Below are 19617 nucleotides of genomic sequence, written 5' to 3' on the forward strand. Positions count from 1 at the left end.
CTAGCCACAATGGGGCTCTTTAGCCCGTGGCTTGCTGGCAGGAGCCGGCTCTTTTCATCACCTGCTGAGATTTATTGGCAGCTCCAGAAGCTGCGGGCCAGAGGCCTGGCAGGCAGCAGGGCCTCCTGGCTCTTTACCCAAAGTCAAGAAACCAGAGAGCAGCCTTAGCTCCGTCCTGCTGGAAGGTGGCCAGCTGCTGGGCACAGACCTCAGAGAGTGAGGTGTTGGGCGTGCTTGGACCTTCCCAGATGTTACAGATGTGGAAACAGAGGCTGGAGTGGGGAAGTGAATATCCCACAGTCACACATCTCTTCAGGGCCTGGCTTGGGAGCGGTGCACTCAGACTACTAAGGCCTCTTTGATGGACATCTTCTTTGCTGGCTGTCTCATTGAGAGTAGAGACCTTGTGAATTATTTTTTTTTCGTGGCTTAGGCAAAAGCGAACACCGAGCAAAGCAACTTAAGGGAAGAAGGGTTCGTCTGGGTTCCTGGCTTGAGGGTACTGTCTGTCATGACAGGGAAGTTGTGGGGGGCAGCCAACAGCCTGTGAGATCTCTGGTCACACCGTGTCTGCGGTCTGGAAGCGGAGAGAGCGGAATGGTCAGTGCTCAGCTAGGACTCCAGCCCACATCCCACCCCGATTAACGGAGTGTAGCTAGCCCCTCACACCAATGAATATCCAGGAGCGTATCTCTAAGCTCCTAGGTAGTTCTAGGTTCCCTCAAGCTAACGAACCTAACCATACACCATGTGTCTTGTGGATGGCTCTGATCCAAGCCGCTAAAGTAGGCTTTGGTGTACATGCGGCAGTCAGAGGACAACTGGCCAGAGCCGTTCTCTCCCTCATCTCACGGGCCCTGGGATTGAACTCAGGTTATCAGGCTTAGCAGCAAGCGCCTTTACCCGCTGAGCCATCGCGGTGGCTCTAAAACAAGCCATTTGTTGAACTCACACAGGAATTTAGAATACTTGGGCACGTTTCTTTTTTCTTTTTTTTTTTTTCCCACAGTATAAAATATTCAGGGAAGGAAACTCCAGATCTGAGGCAGGCTCTGTGCTGTCACTGGGGACCTGGGCTCTTTCTGTCTCTTCCCTCCAGTTGGCATACATAGCTTTTGTCCTCATGATTCCAAAAAGGCCGCTCCTCCATCACTGTGGCTGCCTCTCTGGGGGGGAGGGGATCGGCCAACGGTTAGCGGAGCGATGCTCGTGGAAAGCTGTGTTTTTTAAATCAGAAAAATAGTTTAGGTTTCCTAGAAGGGCTGGACAGCAGGTAGTTCGAAGCATAAAATAGCACAAATGGCTCTCTGCCTTGCTTTTTATTTTTAGCTTTTCTCAGGGGCAGGGCCTATTATTTTTGTTTGGTGGTCTGGCCGTTGTTGTTTTATTTGATTAAATAGAAATCCCCTTTGTGAGGGAAAGGCCCTGTGAAGTAATTCTTCCTGTAGTGTGAGCTACAGGTGCTGCTTTAGGCACTTCCTAGGTTAACAATGTGTGTGTGTACATGTATGTGTGTGTGTGTGTGTGCATGTGCGTGCATGTATGTATGTGTGTGTGTGTGTGTGTATGTACGAGTGTATGCTCATGTATGCTCATGTGTGTATCCATGTGTTTGTACATGTATGTGTGTGTGCGTGTGTGTGCATGTATGTATGTGTGTGTGTACGAGTGTCTGTATGCTCATGTGTGTGTCCATGTGTTTGTGTGTGTGTGTGTGCATGTATGTTTGTGTGTGTGTATGTATGTATGTCTGTTTGCATGCTCATGTGTGTGTCTATGTGTTCGTGTGTGTTTGTGTGTGTGTATGCATGAGTATGTGCATGTGTATGTGTATATGTGTGTGCTCGTGTATATGCGTATGTGCTCATGTGTGTGTGTGCACTAGTAAGCGTGTTTCGCACGTGTACATTGGGACAGCGTGACAATTTCACTTCCCTCCCATAGCACTGGTCACACCTATGCCCCTGCCCCCATCCTCCCCTGTGTTTGGTCCTGGTGGGCGCTCAGTGCTGATCTTCAACCAAAGGCACCTGCCGGGCTGTTCAGACTATTAACAACAGAGTCTCTGCCGACTGTGGGGTAGTGATTCTGAGGCCTCCTGTCTGCAGGGCCCATGGAGGTCTCAACATAAGAGTGTGTGTTATACCTGAGTCTTCTGGGCAGCCATGTCCTCTACACTGCCTGCTGATGACCTGGGAGGACAGAGGGACCAGCACATGGCCTCAGAGTGGGACCCCCTGAAAGCCTGGCGCTCAGTGGAGCTTGGGATCTTCCTGGTCCAGGCCCAAGGCTGTGTTTGCCAGGGTGACCCTCACAGGGTTGTGTCCTTTCAGCAGAATAGGAGAGCAATCAGGTCAGGGTCAGCACAGTGGGTGGGACTGAAAGGGACAGAGTGCTGTGTGGCTTCTCACATTTCTTGTGACTCTATCCTTGGGCCTATAGGTCTCATTTTCAAGCCCCAAAAGGCAGAGGAGGGTGGGGTCACAGGGTCCCAAAAGCATAATACTTCTGAGCAGGCAGAAGGCCTCATAGTGGTCACCCTAGGGTTAGAAGAGGCCCCCTCGGAAGCTTCCCAAAGCTGCCCCATTCACAGCCTCTCATACCTTCTAGAAGGTTCTGCTGCTGGGTTGTTGTGTATCCTGTTTCAAGCCCAGGTCAGATAGGAGTACCGACTACCGATTTGCTTTCCTTTCCCGCTGGAGCAGGGGTTTGTGGGGTGTGTGTGGGGGGGCTTGAACAAGGACGGGACAGGTAACAGCAATAATGGAGGTCAGAGGTCCCCCCCCCAACCCCCACCTGGTGGAGATTTGATAGCAGCCTCTCCTATGGCGGCATCTGGGTTGGCTGAAAGGACACCGACTCCCACGTTCATTGTTTAAGAGTGAAGCTTGGTGAAACCGGGAGGGTTATTTTTACCTCCCAGCATGTGGGTGGAGAGGGATGTTCTGAGCCAGCTCTGGCCTCACAGAAAGTGGTGAGCACTCTGAGGAGCACTCCTCAGAGGAGGAGGAGGAAGCAGAGGTCTGTTTAGATGAGAGCAGGCTGTGGCAGGCCACAGAGCCAGGGCCCCCCACCAGGAGCGCGGTCTCCTCAGGATGGCTGATGCGTTACGCTCTTTGAAGTCCCACCAGACAGCTCCTTTTCAAAGATGCTATGTTACCGATTTATTGTGTTTTGCAGCACTGGGGCTGGGACCCAGAGCCTCACACGCTACCAACCCACACACTCGGCCACTTATCTGCGCTCCCAGACCTCTCTATTTGAGACAGTGTCTCACTAAGTTGCCTAGGCTAGCCCTGAACTCGCTCCTGAGCAGCTGGGATCCCAGATCTGCTCTTATCAGACACGGCACAAAGACAATTTTGTGAAGAGATTGAAGCCTTCTGTTACTCCTAACGTGGGTGACTTCGGAGGGTCTGAGCTATCCGGGGCTCCATTGGCCAGCAGGGAGAGTGCAAGTTTGGTGGGAAGGAACTCGGGCCTGCCATTTCTACCAGGAAAAGACAGACCGCTCAGGAGAAGTCCCTGTTGCCGGTCTCTGTATGTTCTTAATTCTCACCTAGGAAGTGAGGGTTGTCCTGGGCCATCTTGGTCCAACCACAGTCACCACCAGGAAGTTGAGGGCTCCATGCGTATCGATATGGAGTATGGTTCCGTGGAGCCTGTGCAGGGACTGTGGGTTCTATAATATTAGCATCTGAAGAGCAAGTCACAAGAATAACAGGAGTTTGTTGTTTTATAATCGGAAGGCTGGGAATCCAGATGGATCCTGACAGCTAAGCTCAGAGATCAGGAGCCCCCAGGGGTGGATCTCCTCTTCTGTCTCTTCCAGCTCCAAAAAGTAGCCAGCAATCCTGGGCTCCTGGACCCATCCTCGACCTTCAGAGTCAGCCCTGTGGTACCTTCCTGTCTTATTGTCTCCTGTTCCCTCTCTTCACTTACAGAGCGGAGTGTGTGTGTGGCACACACACACATGTAACCCAATCCTCTCTAGAAGTCACTTTACCATGTAAAATAATCAAGTGTGGATTTCAGGGTTACCAGGTGGGTGCTGTGGGGTGCTCTGTCCTGCCAACAATGGTGGCCTCTGGTAGAGTCTGGTTTTAAGGATACCGGTCACCTGCTCCTCAGGACAGTTGCAGGGGGAAAAGAACTAGTCAGGTTCATTCCCAAGGGGACTGTGGCCTCCACAGGGAGTCACTAGCCTGTGGAGTCAGGTGACCCAGCCAGGAGCAAGGGACTCCAGGTCTTGGCAGGTAGACAGTGTAAGGAGGGAGTGTGTGTGTGTGTGTGTGTGTGTGTGTGTCTGTGGGGGACTTGGGTTCAAATCTCACCTCTGTCTCCTCACAGCCCTCCAGCAGGGTGTAGATGAAGGGGTGGGCGGGACTGCCAGAGCGGAAGCCAACAGATGCTTCCTGTGACCGCCCCCCCCCCCTCACTTCGTCTGCCCCGCAGCCTCTGCAGTGTGGAAACAGCAGCTCAGAGAGGCCAAGCTCTGTTCTTGAGATAATGCAGCAACTGGGAGGGGCTGGGCTTTCCCAGGGGCCCGAGATTTCAAGCTGGGTTGTAGCCGCCATGTCTACATGCAGGCAAGACCTCCTTACTATTTCCTTTAAATCCACCAACTGCCTTTTAATTTAATGTGTCTGTTTTAAACTGGAGCTTTATAAGGTCTTGTCAAGGAGGAGTCATAGAATTCATGGGCTGGCTATCATGTATTTTTATAAGGCACATTAAAATAAATTTATCACTATAAAAGCAAAATTGTCTGTCTGCAGATTGTTTAAACTGATGTCACACAGGGTAGGTATGCCTTATCCCTCTCCTCGGAACCGGCTCTGCACCTGGCTCTCCAGACCACGGTAGTATTACCGCAGGCTGTCTGTCATGATTTGTGTCTGTCCATCACCTTTCCAGCCATCAGATCCCAGGGGCCTTGGGGTTTCCCAGAAGTGCTCAGTTCTACTCCAGGGCATCCACCCTGGTCCCTCTGCTGCTCTCCTTACCCAGCTGGAAGTTGTCAGGATTCGAACCCAGGCTACGAGTCCTTTTATGTCAGGGCTCAGCAAGACTTTTGAAGAAGAAAGTGACTTTCAAATGAAGTATTGAAGGGATGACCAGGTCTGCCAGGAGCTTGTGTGTGTGTGTGTGTGTGTGTGTGTGTGTGTGTGTGTGTGTAAGCCAGGTGTTGACTCTGAGTGTCTTTCTCAATGGCTCTCCATATTAGTTTTGGAGACAGGTTCTCTCACTCAACCCGGAGTTCACCTACCGGATTGCAGATGGGCCACCTTACCAAGCCAGCACACGTGTGCTGGGAACCTGAACTCAGGACCTCAGGTCCTCAAGCTTGCTTGGCAAATACTCTATCGATTAAGCTATCCCCCCAGTGCTCAACCTGCCTGATTTTGTTGCCCTGACAGGACAACTCTTTTCAAGATGAGTATGCTGGGGGCCGTTTCTAATCTCTCCTGGGGCAAAAAATGCTGTGGTGTCCAATCCAAACTCCACAGTGTCACAGGACACCTGCTTGGGGCTTCCCACAGGTCTGAGCAAGGGCTTCTTGTCCCTTCCTTTATTGCAGCGTGGGTCATTTATCCCCTGAGACATCAGGGAAGAGTCTTAAGTCAGGGAAGAGTCTCAAACTTACTAATTCCAACGTTTCTTAGAGAGTGGGGAAGAACGCACAATCCCAGGTTTCTGTCTCGAGGGACCCTGCAAAGCGGGTTCGGCCAGGGGTCTCCCAGATCTCCTCCAGGGGTTACAGACCACAAGAGAAAGAGCCTATTACAGGGGCCTGGTACACACTCATGCCTATGGCTTCCCATGTGACAATTCTTCAGAGCCCAGAGTGAGGAGGAGATGGAGATGTGTGAGAAGCCCAGCTTCAGGGAGGGCCTCTAGGGCAGCGGTTCTCAACCTTCCTGGTGCTGTGGTCCTTTAACACAGTTAGTTCCTCATGCTGTGGTGATCCCCACCCATAAAATTATGTTTTGTTGCTACCTCATAACTGTAATTTTACTTCTGCTATGAGTTGTAATGTAAATATCTGATATCCAGAATATCTGATATGTGACTCCCATGAAAGGGTCGGCCGACCCCTGGACAGGTTATGATCCACAGGTTGAGAATTACTACTCTAGAGGCAGTTGGCCTCCGTTCCAGTTCCCACTCCTTTTTAGACTATCTTGGTGACTGCAAGGGAGAAATGGCTTCATCCTGTGCCTCAGTTTTTTCATCTGTGCAATGGGGATAAGAATAGCACCTCCTCCTGGGAAGTGACAGTATTCGCCTTTAATCCCAACACTTGGTAGGGAGAAGCAGGCAGATCTCTATAAGTTTGAGGCCAGCCTGCTCTACAGAGTGAGTTCCAGGACAGCCAGGGCTCTACAAAGAAACCCTGCCCCCCCCCTCCCCCCGCAAACCAAACCAAATCAGACCAGACCAAACCAAACCAAACCAAACCAAACCAAACCAACAGTCCCTCCCTGGAACAGCCCAGGTAAGGAGCTAAGCTTCACAGGATCTCGAAGGAGCAGTTTACTGACAGCTACTGTTTTTACAACCAGACACATTTGAGTTTGAATCCTTCCATTAGAACTACTGTTTGATTAGGGACAGATTTCCATATCGGATTCTTTTTCTAGAAAAGGGCTTCTAGGGCGGTGTTCAGCATCCAGGAAGCAGAGTGCATATAAATGCGGAGCCCAGCCCTGGTGAAGCATTGGAGCCCCTGGGAGTGGTAGATGCCTCAGTCGGGCTCCCTGTGACCCCCCCCCCCCTTCCCTCCCCTGCAGCTGCTACAACCCAGACTTACAGACCTGGCCCCTACCGTCTGAGGGCAAGGCGGAAGTGAGGCAGGCAGCCTGTGGCTTCCTCTTTTTTGTTCTGCTGTGGGCCCAAGACTCCTTACTCAGAGCCTCCGAAGAGGGGACTGCGCACCATGGCCTCCCGTGCAGCGCCGGTCAGACAGACATGCTGTTGTTTCAACATCCGAGTCGCCACCATAGCCCTGGCCATTTACCACATAGTGAGTATTGGGGAGTCTGGGGTGTTTGGTGTGTGTGTGTGTGTGTGTGTGTGTGTGTGTGTGTGTGTGTGCGTGAGGACACACTGAGACCTTCCAACTGGGGGATTGCTACCTATTACTTGTCTGTGGGACCCTGGACAAGCCCTGTGCTACTCTGGGCCTTAGTAGTTCCCTGTGGAGTTGAACAGAATAGTGCCCTTTTGGTTGTGGCTGTGCAAAGAGAAAGGCAGGCTGGCAACGGGGAGGAGTGCAGGTTGGGATTGTTCCAGGATGCCAAGCTCCACACAGGCCCGGGTGTAGGGCTTTCTGGGCCCTTTCCTAGTCTGGGGTCTGGGTTTACCTTTGGACTTCTACTGGGAACCAGCGACTGCTTCCTCTCAGCTCACAGCTCAGTCAAGCTGCCACCTTCTCCCTTCAAGGATGGCTTAAGCTTTGTGGCTGGGGAACTGCTTGGGGGTGGTGGGGGGCAGCCAGCATGTCACAGTGGCTGTCATTGTCACAGTGTGACCCCAGGTCCAGTCTTAGTGACCAGGGATAAGGCTCTCCCTTTGGAGTGGCCTAAAGTTGGAGTCTCTGTTCTCTTCTGCTGGGATTTACCCCTCACCCCCTGCCCCTGGCCACACTTAGCTCTCTGAGGCCCAAACATTTCTTGGCTTCAGTGACTCAGACAGAACCTGTGGCTAACAGCTCTCCTGGGCCTGGAAGAGCTTCCTCAAAATCAACCTAAATCCGTAGGCTGCTGCGCAGAGCCTGGTGACATCTGCTTCCGGCCACAGGCCGTGTGGCACCAGGCAGTGGTACAAACCAGTTCTGTCCTGAAGCTCTTGTGTGCACCTCCCTGCCCCCCTCCCCCATTCCCAGCCTTTGCTGTGCAGTCTCACATGACTTGTTGAACCTCTCTGAGCCTGTTTCTTTAGATCAAAACAGAAGATGAGGATGATAAGAGCTGTGTGTTGGGTGGCTGTGTGGGTGAAGTTGATATCTATAAAGCATGAGGGACATGTGCAACATGGTCCCCTGCCTTTCCATGAGTGTGTCTTGACCCACCTGTCCACCGAAAGCAGGGGTTCTCAACCTTCCTAATGTTGCGACTCTTAAATACGGTCCCTCACGTTGTGGTGACCCCACCCTCCCCAACCGTAACATTATTTTCATTGCTACTTCATAACCATAATTTTACTACTGTTATGAATCATAATGTAAATATATTTTTAGATAAAGAGTTGTCAAAAAGGTCTCAACCCATAGGTTGAGAACCACTGTTCTAGGGCCTGGCATGGGGGATGGGGAGACTCAGAGTCTGTCCTGTACAGCCTCAGCCAGCACAGGAGCTGAGAGGGGCGGTGGCACTCTGTCTCGGCATCAATTCTTTCAGATTGTCATTGCTGAGATAGCACACCATTCTGGGAAGGACGTGACAAGGGTCCTTATGCCAGCTCTGCCAGAGCCAGCTGTTTGAGCTCCTGGGAAAACCCGGCTTGGGGCTTGCTTCCCTATCTAAAGTGGAGACCAGGGGCTGTGGATGGGATCTTTGAACTTAGACGTTTGCAGTATGCTGGAGGTGGGGGTGGGTCACTAAGTGGCTTCAGTGGGGTGGAGGGGCTTGCGGTCGCTGGAACCCTTGCTCCATCTGCTCTGGTGGCTCTGCTCCTGTCTTGCAGAGAAATGTTTCCTGTCTGATTGGCTGGCATCTCAGAAGAGCATAAACATATTAAAAAGTAAATAAACCTGGCAGGCTGCATCGTGCAACCATTGGGTTTTCTTTTTATTCATGCGGTCTAAGCACCTCAGCTGTGGGTGCATGAGTGATGTCCCGTTTCCATAAAGATCAGGACACTGTGGGTCAAGCGATCAGGGAAGGCTTCCTGGAGTGAGTGTCACAGGTGGGGATACTGTAGTGTGGGAGGGGGAGTGTGGATGAGGAGCTGGTGTGCCCGAGGTATGCCAGGTTCCGGACCCTACTGAGACAGTTGGTGGGGGGAGGAAGTGACTTTGTGTGAAGTTGAGCCTTTGAGCCTTTCCTCTGGTGCTCCAGTGTTATTTGGGGCTTGGTCATTCTTTGCATTGTGTTAAGAAGGTCACCTCCTAGCCACCGTTCCAGGTCCCTAGACTTTGAGCCATGATTGTGCAGTCTGCAAAACCACTGCGTGGTATGTGAGTCATTCAGAGCCATGGAATGTTGTAGAGCCGCGGGGTAGGGGTATAAGAAAGAGCAGAGAAGCCTGAAAGTCAGATACCCATCCCAGGGACTGGGTTAGAACACACAGATGATCTTCCTACCTCCTTGGCCAGAGGCGCTTTTCCACTTCCATCAGGAAAAGGGCTGGGGGTTGGAGGGGGGCTTTCCTTTGGCACAGCAGGTGGGTGCCAGGTGTGCCAACAGGACGTCAAACATCTGGTAGAAAAAAGAGAAGCCACCACCAGATGTACCAGTCACTCATGCTGCCGTCATCTGGAGCCAGCCATGGGTGACTTCTCTGTACGTTGAGAGCTATTTGTGCACTTGGTCCCTGTGGGGAGGATTAAATTGGGCCATTGACGACCGAGATGGGGCCACGCTTTGTGGAACTGTAGGGTGCAGTTACAGGAAGATCCTACCTGGCCAACGGGTTTGTGCTCGGATGCTCCAGGCCCCCGGCTTGCCTTGGGCACAGGGGAATGAGAGCAGGGTCCCTGGATGGCCTCTGAGTTCTTCCTTGTGTCCTAAGTTGGTGGCAGGAAGGGAGAGGGGGCACTGGCCGGTCTTTTAGTAGAGAAATTCCTGGGCTCTCTCTTGCTGGGTTCCTGCTTCTCTTCCTGATATTGGGGTGGGGGTGGGGTGGGGCTGGTACTTGCGGTGACCAGAGAAATCTACACAGACTCTTAGGTGGAAGGGGCAAGCTACCACCAGAGAGAGTGGGGATGAATGGGCAGTCACTAGCCGGGAACTGTAAAAGGTCTATTTTCCCCTCACTTTTCTGAATTTGCCTTCTTTTCTTTCATGTCTTTGAGGCCAGGTCTTGCTATGCAGCCCAAGCCGGCTTAGAACTCACTCTCCTGCTTCAGCCTCCCCAGGTCTGTGTTTCCAGGCACACACCACTGAAATATTTCTCTCCCCTCTCTTCTTTCCTTTATTGTGATACTAGGAAGGGTGGGACCAAGGGCCTCAGGAGTACCAGGGAAACCCACCAGCACACTCCCACTCCTCTTTCTATTTTGACACAGCGTCAGCTAAGTTGCCCAGGCTGGCCTAGAACTTGTGGGCATCCTGCTTCAGCCTTCAGAACCTCTGCATCACAGGCCAGCCCACGAGGCTCAGCACGAAGACTGCTTTTTAAAGCAAGCATTTTGTTTTCAGGACAGTTTCAGATTTAGAGGAAGCGGCAGATTCAGTGCAGAGAACTCCCCAGTGTCCCTCTCCTGTCTCACATCAGTGGGACACGCCTGTGACAACTGCCTGTCAGGACCTACAGACTGCTTTCTCTTTCTGTCCATATCCTTTTTCTGTTTCAGAGTCTGGGTTCCTGTCACACCGGGTGCCATCCTTCTTGGGCCCCCCTGGGCAGCCTTGGGCTCTCTGGTCTGCTGGAGTCTCTGGGATTGTGGACTGGGATGGCGCTGAGGAATTCTGCTGGGTATTTGGTGCCTGGTGGCCTGCGTGACAATCAGCCTGCTTAAGGCATTGCTTAGAAGGGTGGTGCACCTTGCAGGCATCTTCTCTGTGAAATTTTCTTTCTCCTCTTTCAGTGGATCTGGGAATGAGGTTTCTCTTCTGGAGGGTGGACTGGACAAAGTATGGGAGAGCTGTCTATCCCCATGTGCCGTGTAACGGGCTTATGGGGATATTATTGGTGCATTGATTGGCCAGCAACTTGCAGATAAACATCATGCGTGGTTTAAAGCAGGGCAACTGTGTCATGTTGACAGAGCACTGCATTGTACACAGAAAGTCACCATCCTGGTTTTCTGTGTTCAAATCGTGTAGACAGGCAGAGAAGGGGCAATGGGACTCCTAGGCCCTGGCTGGGGTAGCTTGCCTGTCTGAGAGGCCCCTCAGTGCTCTGGGATTCATTTCTCTTTCTTGGGATCTTCAAGGAAGCTTTTTCCAGGAAGTCCCTCTGACTTGCTTGCCTCGGAACTCCAAGTCTCCCTCCTTAACTTCGTGTTGTGGGCAGTGTGGGATGTATGTCACTCACTGGGGACATGACCCTGAGCACACAGGTGTCTATCATTGCTGTCTGAGCCTCACCTCTTCCAGCTGTTAATGGAGGCCAATGGTCTCTGTGCTAAGGGTGATTCTTCTGAGGATCTGAGCTTGGCAGTCCTTGGTGACATGGGCGGGAGGAGGGTGTTAGCTGGCCATGTGACCAACCGCAGAGGTCAGTCTCCTTTTGCAAGCTCAAGTGCTCAACAGGGATCTAAGAATCAGCCCCATTGGTCTCTCGGGAAAGTCTCAGCTAAGGCCTGACAATCTAGCACCTTCTTCTTTAATACCCTGGCTGGACAGAGGCAGGATCTGGCCACCTCTGTGTGTCTTTCCTGCTGTGGGGAGGCCAGCAGAGTTAGGCCAGGGTTCTGGTTTCTCCTCAGTACCATTTAGGACATCTTGCTGGAGGGTCCCCCTGTTGTGGGAGAGGCATAACCAGGGAGGCATCCAACACTTCTGTGCCAGGGGGTAGAAGCTGCACTGAGTTAGGACTGGTTTATGCCAGGCCAAGGCTTCTCTGCCAGGACGAGGACACAGTGACCCAAGAAGCAAGGCTTTCATTCTCAGCCCAGAGCAGTGGTTCAGTACAAAGGATTGGTTCTGAGCTTGAGTCTCTGAGGAGACCCATCTGCCTTAGACTGGGGGTGGGGGTGGGGTGCTCAGAACTCCAGGAAAGCACCTGGTGATACCTGGCTCTAATCCTATCCTCAGAACAGAGCCTCGGGTTCCTCCAGGTGCCCGGGGAGTCAGCGTGTCAAGTGAGAGCCCCACCCCACCCCCACAGCAGCTGCTTCTACATTCTCAATTCTGTAGAAGAGGAAACTGAGGCACAGGGAAGCCAAGCGGGGCTGCCAAGGGGACAGGCCAACTGGTTTGTGATAAGGAACAAAAAGCCTGGGTTCCTGATCCAGACAGAAGCTGGGGCATAGTGATGTTCCTGGTAGCCAGCCTGGAGCTGTCGCACCCAGCAGCCATATTCTTAGATGTAGGGCACACATGTCAAGATTCAATTTCAGCATCACCTGCACCATGGGGAAAGTGGGGCTCCTGATAGAGCCTGCCTCAGAGAGCTGAGGCTCGGGAGGGTGTGGGAAAGGGCATGTCAGCATTCAGGGGAGGACTTAGCATGCAGTAGGTGCCTAATAATTACAGCTCTCATTAACACCCAGTGCTATTATTGTGGGTTTCTGCTCTGAAAATGGTTGTTGAAGAGCAAACAGTCCCTGCCTCTGAAGGTCTTAACACACTGTCAGGTCCCTGACATCTTTTATTTTACAGAAACGGAACAAAGAAAGACTCAAGCCAACAGATTTTTTTAAACGTGCTGGTGGAAACACCACATTACAGCCAAACAGACAAGTGTCTGTCATGTGGCCTCGGATGCTTATCTGGGACATTTTTAGTCTTTGGGTTGGTGGAGGCTTGGGTCAGTTAGCACATTCTGGAAGGGTTTATCCAATAGTCACAAAGCTGTAAGGTTAAAGATGTGCTCCCGTGTCTTTGATAAATGTCCGTTTAGGGGCTGAAAACAGCCTCCCATAAGCTGACTTTGGACCTGCAACATTCCAACCCTCCACAATCATCGGCTCTAATCCATCCGACTTGTAGTTCGATGCATCATGTTTAGTGTTTTAAGGAGGTATAGGTTTTTATTTTATTTTATTTTTCTGGTAACATCAGTTAACAAGATAAATAGGAAGTGGTGGGTGTGAGGAATTGCTTGGGGTGGATTTACAGGAAGTTGATGATGAGCAACCAGGCCATGGGTTGAGCCTAGAGAACAGTTTCTCATGGTTGCTAAGACAGGGAGATTCCTTGGTGAACCTCCCCAGAACAGCTCTGTTATTCTGTCTGTCCTGTGACCTGTCCTTTCCCTTCCTGGCTGCTGGGTCTTTGGGCAGACCTGCCTCCTGTCTTCTCTTCTGGTGGGCAGCCTTGCTGGGGAGGGGATCTCCAGATGGCTAGAACTGGCTGCCAGTGCTCTGGGGACAGCATGTCCTGAGGCGCTGGTGGCAAACCGTGTCAAGTGTCATCAGTGATGCTCAGCTCTGCTGCTCTGTGGGGGGAGGGGTGGGGGAGGGGTGTCTGTGTATGTGAGGGGGGCTTTGTGTGTGCTCTGACTGCTCTTGGGGGGCCATTGTCAGCCATGCCCATCTCGGTGCTCTCAGTCTGTCCCACAGGCTCTCCAGCCACATACTGCTGTCACTAACAGGGGACTTGGGGGTGGGGTGGGGAGGAGCTTACTGTGTGATTGGATGACTTCCAATCCTGTTTATAAGAGGGATGACTCCATTTCCTCCGTGAGGGCTTACACTGTCTTTCTCTTGTGGCATCTGCTATGACTGAGCACCTTTCCAGGGACATTTCCTTCTTCTAAGAACTCTTCTCTGAGCACCCCCACCTCCGGCTGCCCCAGTGTCCCTGAGCTTCCCTAGGGTCCCTAGATCCTGCATGCTGCATCTCTATATTCTCGGCCTTACAGGCTGGAGCAGCAGTTGGCTTGACCCAAGTTATCTTTGATAAGAGCCGAGCCCTGGCACACAACAGGTGTCAGCGGATCGCTAATGGCTTCAATTTTTATAAACCGTTAACGCATAAGTCACCCATACAGACATACAGATAGCCCACTCCCAAATTATGTCCAACTCTCACCAAGTAACTGTCCCCTGAGATCTCCTGACAGCCACTGCCCTGCTTGGTGACTGTCCTGACTGCCCTGGAGCTCCCCAGGGCAGTGTCTTCACGGCCTCACACTCCTGAGCTTCACCCCTAGGCCCTGCACCCCAGGCTCCACTTTGCTGTGGAGTGGGAGCAGTGGGAGCCTCCCCTGCTTCCCAGAGAGGAAAGATGGTGCTTGGGTGGCTTCAGGTCTGGGCCTCTGGCTGCAGCTTCTGGTAGCTTGTGCTTCTTGTTCATACACATGCGCTCCATGGGGATCAGCCCACCTTTCTGGGCCATCATTCTTTGCGGTAGATAGATGTCTCCTCATTTTCTTCTCACAGTGATACTCTGAGGTGGGAAGATTCTGATCTTTCTTCTATATTGGGGAAACTGAGGCACAGAGCTGTTTAGGTAGACTGATGCGGGCCACGCAGGGCTCTTGCGGGTATACTGGGGTTCTCTCTTTTCTCTTTTCCTTTCCTGTTTTTCTTCATTTCTCTGCTTTGTCCCTCCTTCCCCTTCTCCCTCCCTCCTTTCCCTCCCTCCCTCCTTCTACCCCACCTCCCTCCCTCCCTCCCTCCTTTTTTCCCTTTTTTTCTGTTCTTATCATGTAGCATAGGCTGGCCTTGGATTCTCTATGTTCCCAAGGATCCTCCTGCTTACCCCCCCCCCCCAGGTGCTGGGATTCCAAGTGTGCACTGTGACATCGGGGCCTCTGAGCCCCCACAGAGTCCAGGCAGTGGGGAGGGATGGTTAATTATGTTGAGGTGGGGTGGGGAGGGACCAGCAGCTGGGGAAAAGCCAGCTCAGATGACTCTGGCACAGGGAGGGAGCCAGCTGGGTGCAGTGGAGCGTGCAGGCAGGATGAGGGTGTTGTGGTGGCATATAGAGGCTGGGGGTATGCTGAGGAGATAGTGCTCTGGGGGAGTGACCCCACCCAGTCACCCCGATAAACTGTGACAGGAAGCGGGGGTGGGGTGGGGGGAAGCTTCCTCTGGCGGATGGCATTTCTGTCTCTCTCTGTGACCTCCCAGATGAGTTGACCTGGGTCCCCAGCGTGGCCAGCTGGTCACAGGGAGGGATTAATAGCTTCCATAAAGGCCTAGAGTTTTGCAAATTCTCGAGGTCCCAGGTCACCCAGTGGGACACAGGGCAGGGCTGATCTGCCCTTTGGGTCAATGATGGAAGGGTGTGGGTGACACCGAGGACCCGCTGTTGGTGAGGACAGGCCCGGGCATGACTCTCAAGCTCATCTTGACGGGTTGCTAAGAAATGCCCCGTTTCCTTTTTCTCCTTTTGATGAGTAGCTTGTAGGGTGGGATTAAATTGCTGAGGCAGAATCAGGAAGTGCCAGGGTTGCAATTGTACAAGGGGCTTAGAACATGGCTTTGCCTGTAATGGGGGCTCCTGGGAGAGCCCCAGAAAATGGGTTTACAGCCAGAAAAGGAGGATGGCTTTAAGCAGTTGTTCTCAATTGTTTAGAAATAACTTTTTTTTTTTTTACTAGTTTGTGTGTGTGTGTGTGTGTGTGTATGGGGGTGTTTCATCTATGTGTGTGTCTGTGCAACTGCAGAGGTCAGAAGAGGGTACTGGGTCCCCTGGAACTGGAGTGATATATGCAGTTGTGAGCATCCATGAGGATGCTGGGAATTGGGCTCTGAATCTCTCCAGCCCCACTGTTTGGGAACTTTTGGTGCTTATTTGGTGAGAAGCTCCAAGAAGACTCTGAAGCAAGGGACTCCTGTCCTTCTCAGGACCCCATACTTCCCCCTTCCTCTCCTGCCTTTGCACCCAGAGCGGGGCCAGCGACTCGGCCCTCTGTGATCACCCTCATGGGATCACCATTGCATCTGAACGTCATCGTTGTCACCCGATGTTCCCACATGTGCCGTCAGTGTCTGTCAACACAGAGACCACAGCTGTTACTTCCTGCCTCCCAGCATGCCACTGGTGTTTCCTCCAATCACCCGCCACTGTCCCTGTCACCTATGCCAGGCCGACTTCAGGAAAATGGTGTGGTCCTTTTCCATCACCATGGCTGTCGCTGGCAGCCTGATACCTCCTCTTCACATCACTATGACTGTCCCCAGCCAGTCTCCCTCACACTCTTTCACATTTGTGCTCAGTCCTGCTCAAGCTGTACACCAGCCAGCTCTGTGTCCCGCGAGCCCTGGGACCCTGCAGGAACCTTGGAGGAGGTGTTCATCTTCATTCCAAAGCCCAGAGAGGTCAACGGTTAACTCAGGGTGCAGAGCTCACAGCCACAAAATGTCGGCCATATGGAGAGAGGATGCTGGGGTGGGGACAGTAGGCTCAACAGCATCTGTTTCTACTGTAGAGAGGATAGCACAGTCCCAGGGACACTGCTGGCCGCACACCTGCAGCCTGGGAGAGTCTCAGGACTGCAGCCAGGTGGAGCCCAGCATCAGTGATGGGGGAGGCTAGGCCTGGAAATCCCCCTTTCTGTCCCTCTGTCCTTTCATGGCTGCCCTGAAAGAGCTGATTCTCTGGAGCTGGGATGCTTACTGAGGTATAGGGCCATGGCTGAGCAGGGCAGCCTTCTTCCTCTCTGTCCCCCTTGCTGGGTTCTAGACAGCCTCATTATGTCCTTTTTGCTGAGCTATGGGTAACTGTAGACCAGACTTGTGTTCAGGTCTCTGCACACAGTGGGGCCAGTAATCTCAGGAGTTGCCCTTCCTTCTCTTGGGGACACGAGGTGGTAGGCTCTGAGGATACCTCCTTCCTGCTGTGCTAACTCTTAGGTTGCCTTACTGTGTGTACTGGCTGGGTTTGTGTGTCAAGTTCACCCAGGTTGGAGTTATCACAAAGAAAGGAGCTTCAGTTGGGGAAGTGCCTCCATGAGATCCAGCTGTAAGGCATTTTCTCAATTAGTGATCAAGGTGGGAGGTCCCCTTGTGGGTGGGACCATCTCTGGGCTGGTAGTCTTGGTTCTATAAGAGAGCAGGCTGAGCAAGCCAGGGGAAGCAAGCCAGTAAGTAACATCCCTCCATGGCCTCTGCTTCTTGACCTGTTTGAGTTCCAGCCCTGACTTCCTTTGGTGATGAACAGCAGTATGGAAGTGTAAGCTGAATAAACCCTTTCCTCCCCAACTTGCTTCTTGGTCATGATGTTTTGTCCAGGAATAGAAACCCTGACTAAGACACTGTGTGACCTCGGGCTGGTACCTACACCCTCTGAGCTCCAGACTTCCATTTGGCAAATGAGGACAGGCTCACCCAACCCTTCAGCAACGTCTTGAATAGAGATCCAAGCTGCTTGGCAGAAACCTCCTCTCTGCTCCCTCGCTGTGGGGAAACACTTCGGGCCTAACAAACACTGCTCACTCCTACTACCTGGATCAGGGAGGGCCCTTGGCCGGCCCTCTTGAGGATTTTATAAGGGAGGATGCAGGAGCAGCCTCAGCAGGGCCAGGAGGCCAAAGACCCAGGGAGCAGGCACTTCCTGGGCCATTAGCCACTTGCTACAGTTGTTGCTGGTTTGTGAATGGCGGTGTCCCTCAGAGTACAGGGCCAGGGTGAGGAGTCTATGGGGTTAGGGATTATGAGGAGCCTTGGTCCCCAAAGTGGAGTACCAGTTAGGGTGACCCTCACTGGGTCACCCTCCTGGATGCAGTATTGGAATATTTGTTTATTCATTTTGAGTTAGGGCTTCATGTAGCCCAGGCTGGACACAAACTTACTATACATCTTAGAGTCAGTGACCTGCTTCTACCTCTCAGGAAGTGGGGTGACAATATCCTGTGCCATGCATAGTGTGTGGGGGGCTGGAGATCAAGCCAGGATGTTTTGCACGCTGGGCAAGCACTGTCCCTGTGCCCCAGCCCCAATGCCAGGGGTTCCTAACGTCTGTGCTGCGTCTTAAATTAACCTCTGGAAGGTCTTGGTGTGAGTTTACAGTGTCTTTAGTACACTGTGCAGAACATAGGGATGTAGACATATTCCAAAGTTTCCCAGATGTTGGTGTGTGGCCAACGGTGACTACTCCTTCCGGGGTCTGGACCAGCGGACCTGGCTCAGGGTGTTTGGAGGTGGCACAGTGCAAGGACAGCACTGAAGACTTGGGTGTCACCTTACTCTTGCCTTGGTGTGGGACCTCAGGCAAGCCTCCTATCTCTCCGAACTTCTGAAAAGAACAGAGAGAGCTCACAATATACAAGTACACCCAGGGCTCACCTGGCAGCTGGAAGTTGACATTGTCTCATTTGAGTCACCTGGCAGGCGCGGGCTCAGGCGTGGGGGATGGGGCTGCAGCCTTTTCTCAGCACCTCTCCCCCACCCCCACCCCCACCCCCACGTACCAATCCTGCTGCCCCTTCGGGCAGCGGCCACCATTTTGGATGAAGCAGAGCCTTCGAATCACTTCACATTAGGCAAAGGAGAAGCTCCAGGAGGACCAGACAGAGACAGTGCCCAGCCCAAGGCAGGCTCTGGCCTCAGCTCCTGCCAGGCCCAACCTAGAGCTTTTCCAACTCATGCAGTCTGTGCCTCCTGCAGCCTGCGATTGCCTTTTTACAGATGGGCAAATTCAGAGAGGAAAAGCGACTTCTCAAGGACACACAGCCATCTGGATCCAAATCCCAGAGCCATCTCTCCATCCATTTCCTGCTCCGCCCTTCTTTCGGACTCCTGAACTTGGGGTTCCAAATGACAGATCGAGATCTATATCTGAGCTAGATACCAAAACTAATGAGCCAACCAATCACCCAGAGTTTGGAAAGGGAAACAGATAAAGGTCTGGCTGCCTGTCCACTCAGTGTGACCTGCCATTTGGTAAGCCGACATGAACTTAGGCTGATAAAGTGTACCCACACAATTCGGGGTGGATCCTGATCTCAGTGTGGGTAGATTGTTCCCGGAGAACTGGGTGTGTTGTAGTGGGGAGGAGGCACAGAGCTTCGGGATGACACAGACACACGGAAGGGTGTGAGGTCAACATGGTTGCGTGGCGTGGGGGCTCTTCTGTTAGACGGCTGTGGTGTAGACAAAATGCAATCCCCGACAGCCTTTGTAGCTTTAGCAGCTGGGACACCCAATACTTAGGCCTGTCAGAATCATCTCTTCTCTGTCTTGCATGGTAAGGGTCCCCCAGGAACAGGCTTCATTCATTCATTCATTTGTTCATTCAATGCAACAGCTACATCAGTAAGCGAGACCCAGGCGTCCTTGCTGGGGGCCAACAGACCAGGTCACACCTGCGCCTCATTGTACAGACGGAGCTTCCATATCTGCCGTATGCTTTGGCCAGGCAACCTGGCTGGCTCCCCACAGCTCTAAGAGGCCAGCGTTATTGGCTCCTTTATAGCTGGGAATGTAGGTACTCTGGGTCTGTGGTGACTGGGACTGGCTCGCCCAAGACCTGGGGCTCTACAGTGTGTCCTAGACCTCTTCTAGGGCCTGGGGACTCTACAGTGCATCCTAGACCTTTGTTGATGGTTCATGGACTTGGAGCTCCATGATGCTTGAGTATGATGACCAAAATCCTGTGTCAGCCACAGCCTGTTCTGTGGGTACAGGGAAGGGGTGCAGTCAGGGTCCTTCTGAGTCTCTCCTGTGCCTCCTTAGGTACAGGGGGGTACCTAAGGTAGCTTCTGTATGAACCCTATTTACAGATGAGGAAACTGAGGCATGGAGAGGTCAGGCCAGTTGTCCTCAGCCACAGAGCAGGGAAGAGGAAGGGTCTGGATGATGCAGTTGAACATCATGTAATTTACCCAGAATGCCCG

General features: G+C 52.5%; 1 protein-coding gene and 1 long non-coding RNA gene across 6 annotated transcripts in view; one reads left to right on the forward strand and one right to left on the reverse strand.

Moving 5' to 3' along the window:
• Positions 1 to 7485, reverse strand: Gm38599. Of its 4 annotated transcripts, XR_001784452.2 has the most exons (5): positions 7368 to 7485; positions 3560 to 3697; positions 2147 to 2192; positions 1109 to 1217; positions 1 to 577 (listed from the first exon to the last, which is right to left on the reverse strand). It is a non-coding gene; the product is annotated as a predicted gene, 38599 (long non-coding RNA). The 4 variants fall into 4 exon arrangements; XR_881444.2 differs by lacking the exons at positions 2147 to 2192; positions 7368 to 7485 and adding an exon at positions 6830 to 6891 and having other exon boundaries at positions 2 to 577; XR_881442.2 differs by lacking the exons at positions 2147 to 2192; positions 7368 to 7485 and adding an exon at positions 6819 to 6881 and having other exon boundaries at positions 2 to 577.
• The window catches only part of Laptm5 (lysosomal-associated protein transmembrane 5), a 23259-nt gene continuing 10124 nt past the window's right edge, over positions 6483 to 19617 (forward strand). The window contains exons 1-2 of one of the 2 annotated variants that reach the window (XM_017320001.1): positions 6483 to 6499; positions 6795 to 7027. In XM_017320001.1, the coding sequence (XP_017175490.1) occupies positions 6941 to 7027 (87 nt within the window). In that variant the 5' untranslated portion in view covers positions 6483 to 6499; positions 6795 to 6940. Of the gene's footprint in view, positions 6500 to 6794; positions 7028 to 19617 lie in introns of those variants that run through there. The other variant, NM_010686.4, reaches the window with a different exon arrangement.

This window comes from Mus musculus, chromosome 4, assembly GCF_000001635.26.
Source record: "Mus musculus strain C57BL/6J chromosome 4, GRCm38.p6 C57BL/6J".
In the NCBI taxonomy this organism is placed as follows: Eukaryota; Metazoa; Chordata; class Mammalia; order Rodentia; family Muridae; genus Mus; species Mus musculus.